The sequence below is a fragment of the Emys orbicularis genome, chromosome 1 (genome assembly GCF_028017835.1).
Source record: "Emys orbicularis isolate rEmyOrb1 chromosome 1, rEmyOrb1.hap1, whole genome shotgun sequence".
NCBI lineage: Eukaryota > Metazoa > Chordata > Testudines > Emydidae > Emys > Emys orbicularis.
The window spans coordinates 308,871,876-308,886,586 of record NC_088683.1 but is presented as its reverse complement, the minus strand read 5'-3'; the positions used below and the strand labels follow the sequence as shown (position 1 = coordinate 308,886,586).

Sequence of the window (14,711 nt, the reverse complement as noted above, 5' to 3'; positions counted from 1 at the left end):
GCAGGCAAGCCACCGAAGGCAGCCTGTGTGCCGTGCTTGGGGCGGCAAAAAAGCTAGAGCTGCCCCTGTGTCTGGAATAGACAAGGGAAGAAACAAACTCACCCATGTTTGTAACCAAGTACAGCTAGTCATGCAGGTTTGGATAGTTCAATCCTGGCCAAGTCTCCAAACTGTTGCCAGGGATTGTTATGCATTAAAGTTGCATGGAACTATCTGTCTTATTGCAAACAATGTAGGCTTTTGGCATGTCTCATGAGTCTGATGATGTTGGCTAGTGTAGTGGTCATCTGGAAAACAAATGCCAGAATGGGTTGAGGGGTGCTAAAGATGAAGTAAACACTCTAAAAATGTCCTTGCCTGTGTTAATACTGAGGGGTGAAAACATTATTTACTGTAGATCCTAATTCCTTCTCCTCCCCCCCATCAGTTAGTCCTCAGAGGTGCTAGGGTCCTACCATTTGAGCCCTGCAAATCCATGGATATCCATATCTGTGGATGTAGATGTGTGTGTATATATGCGGACCATTTTTGCAGATTGCGGATCGGATGCAAATACAAATTTTGTATCTATGCAGGGCTCTACCTATCAGGCATAGTGGAATAGGTCTTTGTCAAATTATGACTTCTGTTTTTGCAATCTCTTCCATTCTGTGTGCTGACTAGAGTTTTGCATTCTGTGCTGGAAAAATGTTGTCAAGGGCAGTCTGTTGCGCTGCATTCCAGACTGGTGCCCAGCCCAGGAAAGATGCTTGACACCTTGTTGAGTGACTATAATTTAAAAGCCCCCAGATCATCAATTTTGACTGTCTTGCAACTGCACCCAATCCCATGGAATAATGAACTCTCTACTCAGAAGTCTGACTGGGGGAAGGGGCTGGAATGTCTCAGTTTGGACACCTGGAAAAAAAGCATAGACTGTATTTAAGAAGGGGTGTTTCTCAGTGGAGCAGGGCCGTTCACTACCACTTCCAAGAATATCTGGAGGGAGGGGGAGAGAGAGGGACTCTCTGCCTAGCCTGAATGCTGAGCATACCTTTGATTCTCAGAAGGATGAGATAAGATTGGAGGACTGGTATGTATCTCTCTCTCTCTCACTCACTCACTCACTCACTCTCACACACACACACACACGACATTTGTTGTTTTGCAAAGATATGTAATTTTCTAGTGCTTGTTAAAGTAAAGTGACTGTGCTTAAAAAACTTCCTTTGCTGAACCTGTGCTCCTTGCCTTTCTGCCATGTTGTCCCCAAAGGGATTAAACTAAAAGCCAAGAATGACCAGAGAGTAGGTGCAATTCTGAGGGAATGTGTCAGCGACTTAAGGGCTCTGGAGGCTGAGGTACTGGTTCCAAGGTCTGGGGGAGGCAGTCCCACCTCCAAAGGAAGGGCTCAGACATGGGCGGCGGGTGAACCGGGGGGCTTGGGGAAGCTAGCCCTCGGCTGGCCGGTTACTTCTACCTGGGGCCCTGCCCCTCCGCACCCCTCCCACCCCCCACCGCCCAGAGTCGCCCCTTCACCAGCCCCAGGCTACCTGAGCATCCCCCACCAGGCGGGCAGGCAGCACGAGCACTGGCTCCAGCCGCCCAGAGTCCCTGGCTGCAGGCCGGCTCCCACTAGCCCCAGCCTCCGCCCAGGGCAAGGGCGCCGGAGTACTCCCAAATGTGGGGAGGCCAGGGCCCCCCGCCCCTCCCCCACTGCCTGAGATGGAGGCAAAGGCAGCCCCTTGCCTGTGTCTCAGGCCCCCTGCCCAGTTCAGGTGGAGGGTCTCAGGCTCCCCACAGCTGCCCGCACAGTTCTCCCTGATCCGGCTCTGGACGGGGCCCTCAGAGCCACAGCCCAGCCATGATAAGAGCTGGGCAGGCAGCTGTGGTGGACCCTACACCTGCCCGCAGTGTGGGGGGCACAAGCAGACCCGGCCCGTGTCTCTGCCTCCCAGGTCCCCCACCCAGGGCAGGTGGGGCCTTGGGGGGAAGGGAAGGGGAAGGGGGTGGGGTCTGCCCCAGTGAAAAGTGGATGGGCCAGGCCCCCCCCCTTTCAAAAAGTGAGAGGGCCCTGGCCTCCTAGCCCCTCTGGTTCCGGCACCCCTGGCCTGGGGCCTCAGCCACAGGGGAAGGAAGAGCCACAGCAGAGCACGGTGGGAAGATGGAGAGTCTAGGGGTGGAGTGTGGGCGGGGCCACGCAGGCAGTTTGGGGTGGCTCCGCCTTCTCCTGCCTTTGATGCCTGCCGCCCAGGGGTATCAAAACAAGGCAAGATCTGGGCCTGGGAGCGTGCTAGGAACAGTAACCAGGTTTTCCCGAGACCCAGGTGGCTTAGAAGCACATGCGATTCAGTAGTTAGGTTCCTTCACAACCAGCTGGTGTCCGTCAGAATGTGGACTGGGCCAAGTTTGAAAAAAGATCATTGCAGGATTAGGGACTTTATTTTGTTAAACCTGAGAGATTTTTTTGGGGTGGGGGAGGGAAGCACCTCATTCAGCTCTGGCAAAGAAAATAGATTCATAGATTCCAAAGCCAGAAGGAACCACTGTGATCATCTAGTCTGACCTCCTGTGTGACACAGGCCAAAGAACTTCCCCAAAATAATTCCTAAAGCATCTTTAAAAAAACAAAACAAAACAAAAACCTCTTGATTTTAAAATTTGCCATTTGCTTTGATTCTTTATACTATGCTTAGAGCTTTAAACTTACTGTGCCATCTCAGAGATCATGCAACTTCCAAAATCCTCAACTTCAGGCCTTTGTTCCTCTCTTCAGTCAGTTAAACCACTGGCTAGTGGCCTAGGGCAGAGAGTGGTATGAGAGAGCTTCTTCCCTCACTGGAACTGTGACTGTGAAATTGCACTGAGGCAGGAGAAAGGGGACAGTAGAAGAGAGCAGGAAGCCGAAAGACCAGAAATTAACTGCTTAATTTTAGAGTGGGAATTATACCAGAGTGTTTTCTGGTTGGCATTCCATTAATTGTCAGCTAGATTCCTACCTGAAAGCAAGTTTCATCCCTCTCTCAAATCCACCCCCACTATTTAAATGTTGGTGTGATTCCTGCTGCCCTGTCTCCCATTGCTAAGGAAAAAAACCAGGAAAATGAAAGGCTTGATGTTTAAATCCAGACAAACTGGTTTTTAATGGAATTTGCTTTTTAACTATGAAGCTGTTTCTACTTATCCTGTGAAACTTCCTCTAAGGACCCCTCCAATAATCTCTGATTTAAAAGGGCCACACTAAGGTCCGTCTCCCCCCCCCCCCCCCCCCCACTCCCAGGACTTCAGTACAGTTTAATTTTAAATGCAAATCTCTACCTTTGCTAGGTAACTATTTAAATGAATTGCTTTTCCTGGTCTTTGAGGTGATAGGTGTGTGGCAAGCAAAATGGCTGTTACTTCCCTTTAGCTTTAATTTTTTGCCTAGGCTACTCAAAGTAACCAGTTTCCTAATGTGACTGTCTGAAATGTCCTTTCCCAGACCCCACCAGGGTTAGAGCAGCGATGCACAGTGCCTAGCAAGCAAACTGACAATTTTGTCCAAGTGGGTGAGGTAATTTCTTGTATTGTACCACCTTCTCTCTCTCTCTCTTTCACTAACAGAAGTTGGTCCAATAAAAGATATTATCTTACCCACCTTCTCTCTCTAATATCCTGGGAGCCACATGGCTACAACACTGCATACAGTTTTATCTGTCACAGTTTGCAACATGTTGCTGTCAGGCCCCACCTAGCTTCCTCCTACAGACTGTGTGTGCATCCCTGCTGTTATAGCCAGCTGGCACAGTTCTCTCCTTCCACACCTTTACCTGACTAGGCAGGTGGACGTTTATCCTACTTGGTAGCTACAAAGTATGGCTAGCTCTCATACTGCAATGGTGCATACAGTGATCTGTTGCAGATGTAAGTTGAGGCTGCAAAGATGTTAAAATCTGAAAAGGAAGGAAAATTTTTAGATTGTTATAAGTTTAATCAAAAGTTTTGGTGAAACTTGGCTGAGTTAAAACTTGAATGAGAAGGCAGACTTCTAAAGAGGAAAATACTCACTCTTACTTAGTGTGATCCTGTGTTAGGTCTTTTTGTCTTCCCCCGCCTTATCCTAACTAAGTTCCTTCAGCGAGAAATGGAACCCTTTTGTAGTAAGATGGGGAGGACAGGATTACTTTATCTTCAATGTATGCAGTGTTGTTGTAGCCGTGTGAGTTCCAGATAGACAAGGTGGGTGAGTTAATATCTTTATTGGACCAACTTGTGTTGATGAGAGAGACAAGCTTTGGAACTTAAACAGAGCTCTTCTTCAGGTCTGTGTTACAGCTAAATACAAGATCAAACAGTTTAGCATAAGTAATTAGCACATATTATAGTTAACACATTCTAAAGGACCATTCAAGGTGAAGTGTCCAATTATAGCCAAATAAAAACACTTAACGAATTGAGAAATGTTCAGTGCTAATTAGTTGGAAGGGATGACTTGCATAAACTATTCTTATGTGTTTTCGGGAGTCTCTCTCTGTTCATGATAGTTTATCATTTTAAGCAGAAAGTCTGTGGTGGAGATGGTCTAGTTTGAAAAAGACAGACTGTTTGCTTGTCATCTGGATGTTCTAAATCATTTTATATTGTGGTATACCCAGAATGTGCCAGATGCTGTGTGAGTACATAAGAAGCCAGGCCCTGGCCCAAAGTCTTTTTAACTGAAACAAGTCAATACATGCAAGGTAGGGAAGAGAGAAACAATATACAAGCAAAGTGGTCAAGGTGGTGGTAAGCACAGGTCTTATTATCATATGCTCCTTTAAAATAAATAAATTAATTAAATATATAATATATTTGTTATGACTGTATAAACTATCCCCTTACCCCTCTATCTTGTCAATATTAGTTGGCTAATTTCTTGTAGTAGTGGTTCTTAAGGATTTGAATATAAAATACATATTAGAATATGAGCCAACTCATTTTAATGAAGGTGAGGCTTTAATTTCAACAAGAATTAAGACCCATTCCAGCACATCATGTTGATGTGATTGAATGTAGGTACTCAAGAGCTATAGAGAAACAAAAGTATGCTCTGCTCTGTCATAAAAAGGTGCTGAAAGGGATGAGATAGTGCTTTTGTTTTCTATATTAATCAAAATCACCAGTAAGCACTGTAAAAATGAAAACAGCAGCTGCTACGTTGTAAAACGAGAAATGCTGCATCTCTACGTATGGTGGTCCTACATATGCTATCATGCAGTAGGGATTCAGGAAATATGGAAATATACAGCAAACTTTTCTGAACTTCTTGCATTCATATGAAACCAACACCCACACTGTCTGCAGCTGGCCCCTGTATGATTAGACCCCCACTGAAACATGTATTGTGCTAGTGTGAGTCTTATCTTCCAGCCAGTGGCTAACAGTTCTGAGCACCATTAACTTTTCATGTGCTTACTGTAATAACACATGAAGTTTTCCAAGGGTAGCATATGGAGTGCCCTGGCTTTGCCATGTGGCTTTTCTTAACTGCTCGGGTCCACACTCCTCTGTTTGTAGTTCAGTGTGGTGGTATTTTATGTGTTTGGTAGTGTACTAAATGAACAGCTTTGGGTTTTGCTTAGAATTCTGAGGCAGGTTTACAATGAAGTTATGTGTTGCAGTGTATTTAAGCTTTGTTTCCCCTAAACTTGACATACTTTCTCCAGGTTGCCTGGATAACTTAAGTACTGTCTGTATTTTCAAAAGACAAAGGCCTCTCAAACTGTCTCTACCTTTGATAATTCTTCCCCCTCCCACATCCGATGACAGTTTTGGAAAACAAGGGCAAGTTTTTCTCTTGGAAAGCACTTAACACATTGTGGCTAGTGCAAAGAAACAAATAACTAATAATAATGCTTATTGTTATGCCTACAGGTGCTACTTCATCTTTAAGCATAGGAGCTATTTCCTTGAACCGTTCCTTGCAGGATATCTTCATGCTTCCTGTAGATGTGGAGAAGGTGAGAGCATCGCTGTCCTGGATCTATTGCACCAATATTCTAGTACAGAATAAGCACTTATGAATAATTACACTTGATTGTTTGCTAGTCAGTCTACATAGAACTGATTCCTTCTGATCGGCTTTAGAAAAACAAACTTTAGTGATGCCAAAATTAGTCTTTTACAACTTGCTGTTTTTTCTTTTTTATTCTGTTTTAGGATGAGCATTCTTACAAATGAAAATTCAGCCCAAGCTTTTCAATATTGCCCCATCTACACACCCTCCTTTCGCTCACTCCAGGGAATGTAATACTTTAAAGATACTCCCTTTTCATTCCAAACATTTTCCAAACAACGTTTTCCCCTTTCCTAAACCTCCATTTTATCTGCATTATTTCATGCTATTCTGTGAAAGTATAGCACAGGATTTGTTTTGTGCTTGTGTTATGTGAAGGAGTAAATAACACTTCCTTATTCACTTTCTCCACACCAGTCAAGATTTTATAGACCTCTATCATATCCCCTCCTAGTCATCTCTTTTCCAAGCTGAAAGGTCCAAGTTTTTTTAATCTCTCCTCATATGGAAGCTGTTCCATACACCGAATCAGTTTGGTTGTCTTTCTCAGTACTTTTTCCCATTCTAATATATCTTTTTAGATGGGGTGACCAGAACTGCATGCAGTATTCAAGGTGTAGGCATGCCATGGATTTATATAGAGACATTATGATATATTCTGTTTTATTATCTAGCCCTTTCCTAATGGTTCCTAACATTCTGATAGCTTTTTTGACTGCTGCTGCATTTTTAGCAGATGTTTTCAGAGAACTATCCACCATGACTCCAAGAGCTCTTTCCTGATTGGTAGCAGCTAATTTAGACCCCATCATTTTGTCATCCTGCCTATCAGTGGCAAAGCAGGGAATAGAACCCAGGTCTCTTGAATTCCAATCCAGTGCTCTGTCCACTAGGCAGCACTGCCCCCTCTATACAAATGATCAGGAGTCTGTCATCTTAGAGGAAAGATCAAAGTGCTCAGTCATTATGAAAGGGAGAGGGGACAATATAACAAATAGTAAAGGGTTCAGACACCAGGGATGGTACAAGGGGTTTAACTAGAAGTAATGGGATAAAACTAAGAGGGGGGAAATAAGATGAATATCAGGAGAAAACTTCCTGACAGTTGACCTCTATTAGACGACGGAGTAGTCTCCCAGGGGAACTGGTAGAAGATTGGACAAAGCACTAATCTATGTATTGAAGGTTACAATCCTGCCCTAGGAGGGAGAGGGAATAGATGACCTAATAGGTCTTCTCCACCTTTCTTCTATGACCCTGAGCTGTTTCCTAAAGGGAAGGAGCTCAGTGTATAAAAGGAAGGTGGCGAAAAAGGGGTGAGAGCAGAGTTCATGTAAATGCAGTCTGATTGCTTATGTAAGTTCCTCAATATGCAAGTACCCACTTGGCAACGCAAAGTCTTGCAGGAAAGTTCTTAACCATTGGACATGGCAGTATTCTGAGATCTGCCAGTGACCAGGTATTAACCCCCATTCAGCATCTATCAAACTTTCTCTGAACCACCTTGCTATCAGTATTTCCCCTCCAGGAAAAAATGACTGTTTAATTCTCTTTCCTTTTTTAATGGTATGTCCTAAATCTTGTTGAAAGGTTTCTGTGGCAAACTGTTAACCAAAGAAGTAGTGATAATCGAACAACATGTAGTTTAAGATACAGTTTCTTCAGGCACCCATGTGAACTTCTTGAGACGTTATATGAGGGCCTGTACTGTGGAGAAAATGCCATTTTATTGGAATTGTTTAGAAATAAAATCTGGTGTTCACCTCTTTGTCCTAAAGACGGTTAAAAAGTTGAAGAATGTCTACTGAAGTTTTCATTTTTAATTGTTCTTAAGTGATGATAATTTAATAGAGCTTATTACTACAGCTTTCCAGTACACTGTTGTGAAGAATGTTGCAGTTACAACTGGTGCCATTTTTAGAGCAGTAACTCAATTTTTTAGTGGATTATTTGATATCTGCATTCACAAGTTGCAACACTAGATCCTGAGGGTATTTTTAAGCAATGAGCTTTCCTATCAGACCTTGAAGTTGCATGTAAGCAAGCAAGCAAGCAACTGCACCGTGGGAGCCAGGGGATCTGGGTTCCGTCCCCGGCTTTATCAACAATTTCCTGCGTGACCTTTTAAGCTAGTCACGCAAGTTTCCATTTTTCCACCTGTAAAATGGGGTTAATTATACTTTGCAAACATTAAAGAATTAAGTCAGTGAGATAGGCAAGTGCTTTTGCACTTCTGTTATCATCCCTCATCTGAGAATCTCAAAGTAGTATTAAAGCCTGCCACACCTTGCCACTTCAAAATTAATATGCACACTAATGTGTCTATATATACCTCACTCCTTTAATTAAATCCTAGTAAATATGCTACATGGTTTAAAATATGCTTACTAAAATTTATGTTGTAATCTTGGGAATAAGCCCTTAAAAATGCCTAAATATACACACACCTGCCAAGAGAGTACTCAATTAAGCATTTTAGGTTTCTTCCTTTTGATTTAAAAGAGGGAAAGAAAATAAATGCAACAAATATGCTTTAAAAAAATTAAGACAGACATAAATTGAGTTTCTTGGATACTGTACCTTTTACCCGCATTGTTTTATTTTAATTTCCTGCAGCTTCTTAAATTAAAGGCCAGGTATGCTTTAAGTATGCATTTCTTGGCTTGTTAATGTTGGGAAGAGAAGCTGACACTAATTACACTAAGAAGTAAATTAGTAATAAACATTCCTCTTTTCTGTGTCCAGGAGAATGCACACTTCTTTGTTGCAGATATGATCATAGCATCTTTGGAAAAAATGAAGTGCAGTATCCTAAGTCAACATGCAGAGCCCTGGAATACAGAGGAAACCAGTGGATCACTAGGCAGCTATCAGACTGATTCAGAAATATCCTCTTATACCAGAGTAAAGACACAATCCGCTTCTTCTGCTTCTTCAGACAGTGGCTATGAAGGCAAGTTATTTAATTTTAACCCATAATGCAGTGCTTCTTGCCTGCCTTTGTGTGATTACCCTACAGAAAGAGTTGGGATGGGTGTTTCTCATAAGTGAATTCCTAGTCCTGTCTAATCTTCACTGACTCCCCAGACAGGCTGTCAAAAATAAAAGGTCGCTTGTCCTATGAGATGTATCCCTGATAAATTTGATTCTCCAAATGATTCCCATGCTTGCCAGTTTTTCTTTAATATTCACATCTGTGTATCTTTTTTATGGTTTGTATCTCTCTTTGGAGTGTGCCCGGGGATATATGTAGTTCTTTGTGCTGGACTGTGATTCACTAGAAATTATAGTTCATGTTCCTTGTTAGTGAAACTGTCAAGTTAGGATTTAAAAAAAAACACAAAACCCCACCTTCAAGTGCAACATTTGTAATGTGTGGTTTCTTCATCTTCCTTTTTTGTATTACGGGATATGGAGTCTGACTATCATCATTTGCTTTATAACTTACTTCATTAGTTCATGGATCAGTCACTAGACATTTGAGTAGGATGAAATCTCAAGCAGTATTTGTGCACATGTAGTATGAGTCAGGGTAACAAAGGCTTATGATATTGTAACACTGTACAGTACATGAATTTGTAAAATGGACATGTCCCAAAAGGGATTTTAATACATAGGATAACATGAATCTAAATGATGTAACTTCTTGGGGGGGAAATCACTGAAGTAGAAGTGTGTGGAGTGGGGGAAGCACATTACTATTAAATATTTATAATTGCAATAGCTAATACAGGCTTCAATCAGCTTAGGCCCCATTGTGTCAGGCACTTTACAAATACAAAAGAAATGACAGTCCCTCCCCCAAAGAACATACAACCTAAAAGTTCATTCTACATTTAGTGTGTGGCTTTTGTTTGATGGAGAGGGAGGAGAAGACAGTGACAGAATGTTTAAAATAGTGCACAGATCTAAATATATTAATCCCTCCATGAAACTCTTATTAATGGATCATTTACTTTGTTAAAGGTTGTGCTGTGCTGCAGGTCAGCTCATCAGTAAATCCACCGTCACATCATGAGGCCGGTAGATTTCACTGCGATAGTGACTCAGACGATGAATTTGTAATTATTGGTAAGACTTTCAAACTATGCAGCTGCAACTTACAATGAGTCTGGATAGATTTACTAACTACTTCAATGCCACTTTTCCAGAGCTACATGTTGCCATAGTATGTATTTTATAGTACAAACTCACAGGTGTATGATAAAATTTCTCTCTTGGTAATCATGCACTACTAATAGGAAAAGTTGAAATAGCTTTTCATAAGTGCTAAAACTCTATCATACATAATAATAATAATACAGGAGTTCATTTCTACAGCAAGAATACTTTCCAGTGGTTGACGTGTATATTAACGTGCACATGCAATGTATGTGGTAGTGCCCAAAGTGCACACACCACAGATTCCCCATATAGCCGCTGAGACACCGGAGTTCAATTCCCTGCTTTGCCACAGGTTTCGTGTGTGATCTTGGGCAAGTCATTTAGCATCTCTGTGCTTCCATTACCCATCTGTAAAAAATCTGAAAAGCTAACGCAATTCAAGACAAAGAAGGGAACAGTCTTACAGAAGAAAGGGACATCATCAATAGGTGGACAAATTACTGCTCTGATCTATAAAACCACCAGACAAATGGAGATCCTAGTGTAGACAGCCCAGATTCAACAGGGGAGGATTACTTTCCAATACTGCGTGAAGAAGTGGAGACAGCTGTGAAATCACTCAAGAATGGAAAGGCTACAAGTATTGACAATATCCCAGCCGAACTGATGAAATTCGGAGGAGAAATAGTAATAGATGTACTCACCAAGATCTGCAACAAGATCTGGCAGACCGATGAGTGGCCTTCCACGTGGACATAGTCACTAATCATCACTCTGCCAAAGAAAGGCAATTGTATCAAAATTACTGGACCATAAGCTTATTTAGCCATCCCAGCAAAGTGATGTTGAAAGTCATATTGAACAGACTGAAGTGGAGAATATCATCGCTGAAGAACAGGCTGGCTTTCGTGCTGGAAGAAGTACCACAGAACAGATTTTCAATCTTTGTGTTCTATGTGAGAAGTACTTACAACACCAGCAGGACATCTACCATGTCTTTGCTGACTTCAAGAAAGCATTGAGTACGGCACGAAGCGCTCTGGGCAACCATGAAGAAATACAATGTTGGTTGTAAGCTTATTCTTACCATTAAACAACTGTATGCCAAGGCCAGCAGTGCAGTTCTCGTCAATGGCACAATAGGAGAGTGGTTTCGCACCACTGTTGGAGTCCGGCAAGGTTGCCTTCTTTTGCCCACACTGTTCAATATCTACTTGGAGCGCATAATGACTGATGCCCTAGAAGATCACATATGCACAGTCAGCACTGGGGGGGCGAACAATCTCAAATCTTCGGTTTGCTGATGACATTGGGATCAGCTCACATATCACTGTCAGTGGACAAGAGCTGGAGACAGTGAAACAGTTTAAGTATTTGGGGGCAATCATCACTGATGAAGGATCAAAGGCAGAAATTCTGGCAAGAACTGCGCAAACAACAGCAACAGTGGCAAAGCTAAAGCCAATTTGGAGGAATAAGAACATCTCCCTGGAAAACAAACTGAAACTGCTGCACGCACTGGTCATCTCCATTTTTCTGTATGCATGCGAGACATGGGCCCTTATGGCAGAACTTGAACGGAAAATACAGGTGGTAGAGATGAGATACTTCCCTAAAATCCTGGGCATCTCCTACTTCAACCACGTCACTAATGAAGAGGTCCACAACATCATCACCCAATGCACTGGGTCATATGAAGACCTCCTGACAACCGTGAAGAAGCACAAGCTGAAGTGGTACGGCCATGTAACAAGATCATCTGGCCTATCCAAGATCATCCTCCAAGGGACAGTACAGGGGAGGAGGAGAAGAGGTAGACAGAAGAAGACATGGACTGACAACATAAAAGAGTGGACAGGAATGGACTTTGGGGAGACTCAAGCACTGACACACAATCATCAGGGGTGGAGACAACTGGTTGATTGCTCATCAGTGATGGTGCCCCAACGACCAATGCGGTTATGGGAGTGATGATGATGATTGATGAAAATGGGATAATAGCACTTTCTTACCTGACAGCGCTCTTGTGAAGATAAATATATTAAGGATTGTCAGGTGCTCAGATACTACGGTAATGGGAGCCATATAAGAACCTAAAGTAGATAGAATACAATGGTAGGAGGTGGAGGTTTTTGCTTTTGTAGGGCTAACAAATTTTTCCTCCTTTTCTGCAGAACTTGAAGACTTGGAAAATATTGCAGCATCTCTAGATAAAAGGTAACTTTTTGTATTTCTCATAACTTAGTAAATAGCCGGGTGGCAATACTCTTCCCTGCCATATTGTGATTCTCCTAAGAGAGGCAGGAAGGGAACATAGTTTGTTTGATGGCTGTGGCACAAGGGTCCTAAAGGGCGTAGGTGAATCAAAGTGGGGGGGAGGAGGGAAGAAGTGTGAGGAATCTTCAGGGATGTGGAGGACACATATCTACTTATGAAATGCTGCCATTTGGCTTGCTTAATTTTCAGGTTATCTTTTGATCTGGGCTACAATTCTGCTGAAGTAACAGCACAGAAGCTTTACCGAGAGTTCAGGAAACATTGGTTACAGACAGAAACTAACGTTCAGCTGTCTAGGTGCCTGAACAAAACTAAGGCGAAAGTAAGTCTTTGAACAGAAAACAATGTGCTTATTATTCAGAGTGTTCAGTGCAGCTGCCTCATTGGCATGGGGAGAAGGAGGATGCTTAGAATGATATAAATGTGTGTTCAGGGTTTGGTTATTTTTAAGCAATTTGAGGCGGGGGAAGTGGGGGAGTCTGTCTTGGTTAGAAAACTGTAATGCATTTAATGCAATGTAGGACAATCATGTAAACGGGATCTCTGTGAACACAAGAAGTCCTTCAAGAGTTGCTACTAAACATGACTTTGGGTATCAAAACTGTGATTGTACTGACAGCTGTTGGAGTGTTGAAGGTGACATTTCATTGCATAGTCTGCAAAGCATGTTAGCTTCTGTTCAACTACTAGGTTGCAGGTTAAATTCCACACTTAAGTCTATCTTTCTGTCTTCAATCGTATGCAAATAAAGAAAAGATTCCAAAGGAACTTGAGTCTAGTGGGAATCTGGCAGAAGAAATAAAGGTCAAAGCAAGATTAAGAGGAACCGCAGACTGGGCCCCACCTAGGTTTCAAATAATATTTAGTATTCACCCATCACTCAAGTAAGTCTCAAGTACTTGTCTGTCTGTGGGACTAGTCATTTTGTTTCTGTTATACACTAAGCCCAGTCCAAAGCCTGTTGAGATCAGTGAAAAGATTTCTGTTGATTTCATTGGGCTTTGGATCAGGCCTATTGTTCAGTACCTTGTTCTCCAGTGTTTCATTGGAAGTTATGTAGTAATGCCTACTTTTGCTGAGTCATTATGTCCTGACTAACACTGTCTTATACTGTTACTCAGTATGGTGAGTTACTTTTTTTGAGGGTTGTGGGGTTTTGGTTTTTTGCTTTCCTGCTGGCTCAAGACTTTTTTTCAGCAAGCAAAAGACTACGCAGAAGAATTATGAATCTCGCTCTACTTAAAGTGCTGTCAAATGCACAAAGTAAACAAACTAATAACTTTTTTTTTCTGCCAACTTCTGTTAAAACAATCTTGGGTGTTACTTGTAATTAATAACGGGTACAAAATGTTCAGACAAATGTGACTTTTTTCCGGGTCGACAGTATCCCTTTAAGCTTTCTTAAAGAAAGAATAGAGAAGTATCATACTTCTGGCATACCATGATCTCTGGTACCAGTGTCTGCATATTCTACAAAGATTAGCTTAGAGTTCCACTGTAAAATAGCATACAGAACTTCTCTTTTACAACTGACTTCTCTTCCTACATTGTGGGGTTTTTTTGAGTAACATGATCAGACTTCCAAGTTGAAAATATTCATAAGTATTAGTGCAGCTGTCTGTCATTCTGGGAGAATGTAACTGATCAGATATGCTTTTGGATAGTCTGATTTAATTTTGTCTGTCTGTACAGGAGAGATGCCGTTGTAGCTGCACAAAACTTTACTTGTGCTGGTTGTGGAACCCCAGTAGAACTCAGTAAGTATTGAAACACAAACACAACCCTCCAGACATACCACACCAAGCAACCCCCAGTTGTTGACAGGATATATTTTGCAGTTCTGGCAATACCTTAACTAGAAGAAAACACTCCAGGTTGGGGATGCACGTAGCACAATGCACAATAGGATCATATCACCACCTGAAATGTTATTACAGCCTGAACACAACGCCCTTCTCCATCAGCTGTAGGCTACTTCATAGCACTCCTACTTATCCACAGTTAGAAGTGGTGACTTTCAACAATAAAACTGGAAGCATTATTTATGATGTTGTAAAATAGCTTGATTTTTTTAAAGTAGGCTAATAGTAAAATATAAGTAAAATATAAGTCTCTAAGCTGCAAATCATAAATCTTAATTAGAAAATTCTTTTGAAATTGAATTCGTAATCCTTACCAATTGATACTGTCAACTGGTCTTAAAAAGAAAGGGGGTGTATAAGTAGTTTTCTTATTTTTAAAGGCTTGACCACAAAACCCTGTTGAAGTTATAAGAATCTTTGGGATACTTTTTTCACAAACTGCTTAATGCATTGTA

General features: G+C 41.9%; 1 protein-coding gene across 1 annotated transcript in view; it reads left to right on the top strand.

Moving 5' to 3' along the window:
* LOC135888777 (protein associated with UVRAG as autophagy enhancer-like) overlaps positions 1 to 14,711 on the top strand; it is a 32,848-nt gene that overhangs the window by 13,342 nt on the left and 4,795 nt on the right. Inside the window, exons 4-10 of the mRNA XM_065416563.1 lie at positions 5,872 to 5,957; positions 8,759 to 8,966; positions 9,980 to 10,084; positions 12,292 to 12,334; positions 12,584 to 12,715; positions 13,132 to 13,278; positions 14,087 to 14,151. Of these exons, the coding sequence (XP_065272635.1) occupies positions 5,872 to 5,957; positions 8,759 to 8,966; positions 9,980 to 10,084; positions 12,292 to 12,334; positions 12,584 to 12,715; positions 13,132 to 13,278; positions 14,087 to 14,151 (786 nt within the window). The remainder of the gene's footprint in view (positions 1 to 5,871; positions 5,958 to 8,758; positions 8,967 to 9,979; positions 10,085 to 12,291; positions 12,335 to 12,583; positions 12,716 to 13,131; positions 13,279 to 14,086; positions 14,152 to 14,711) is intronic.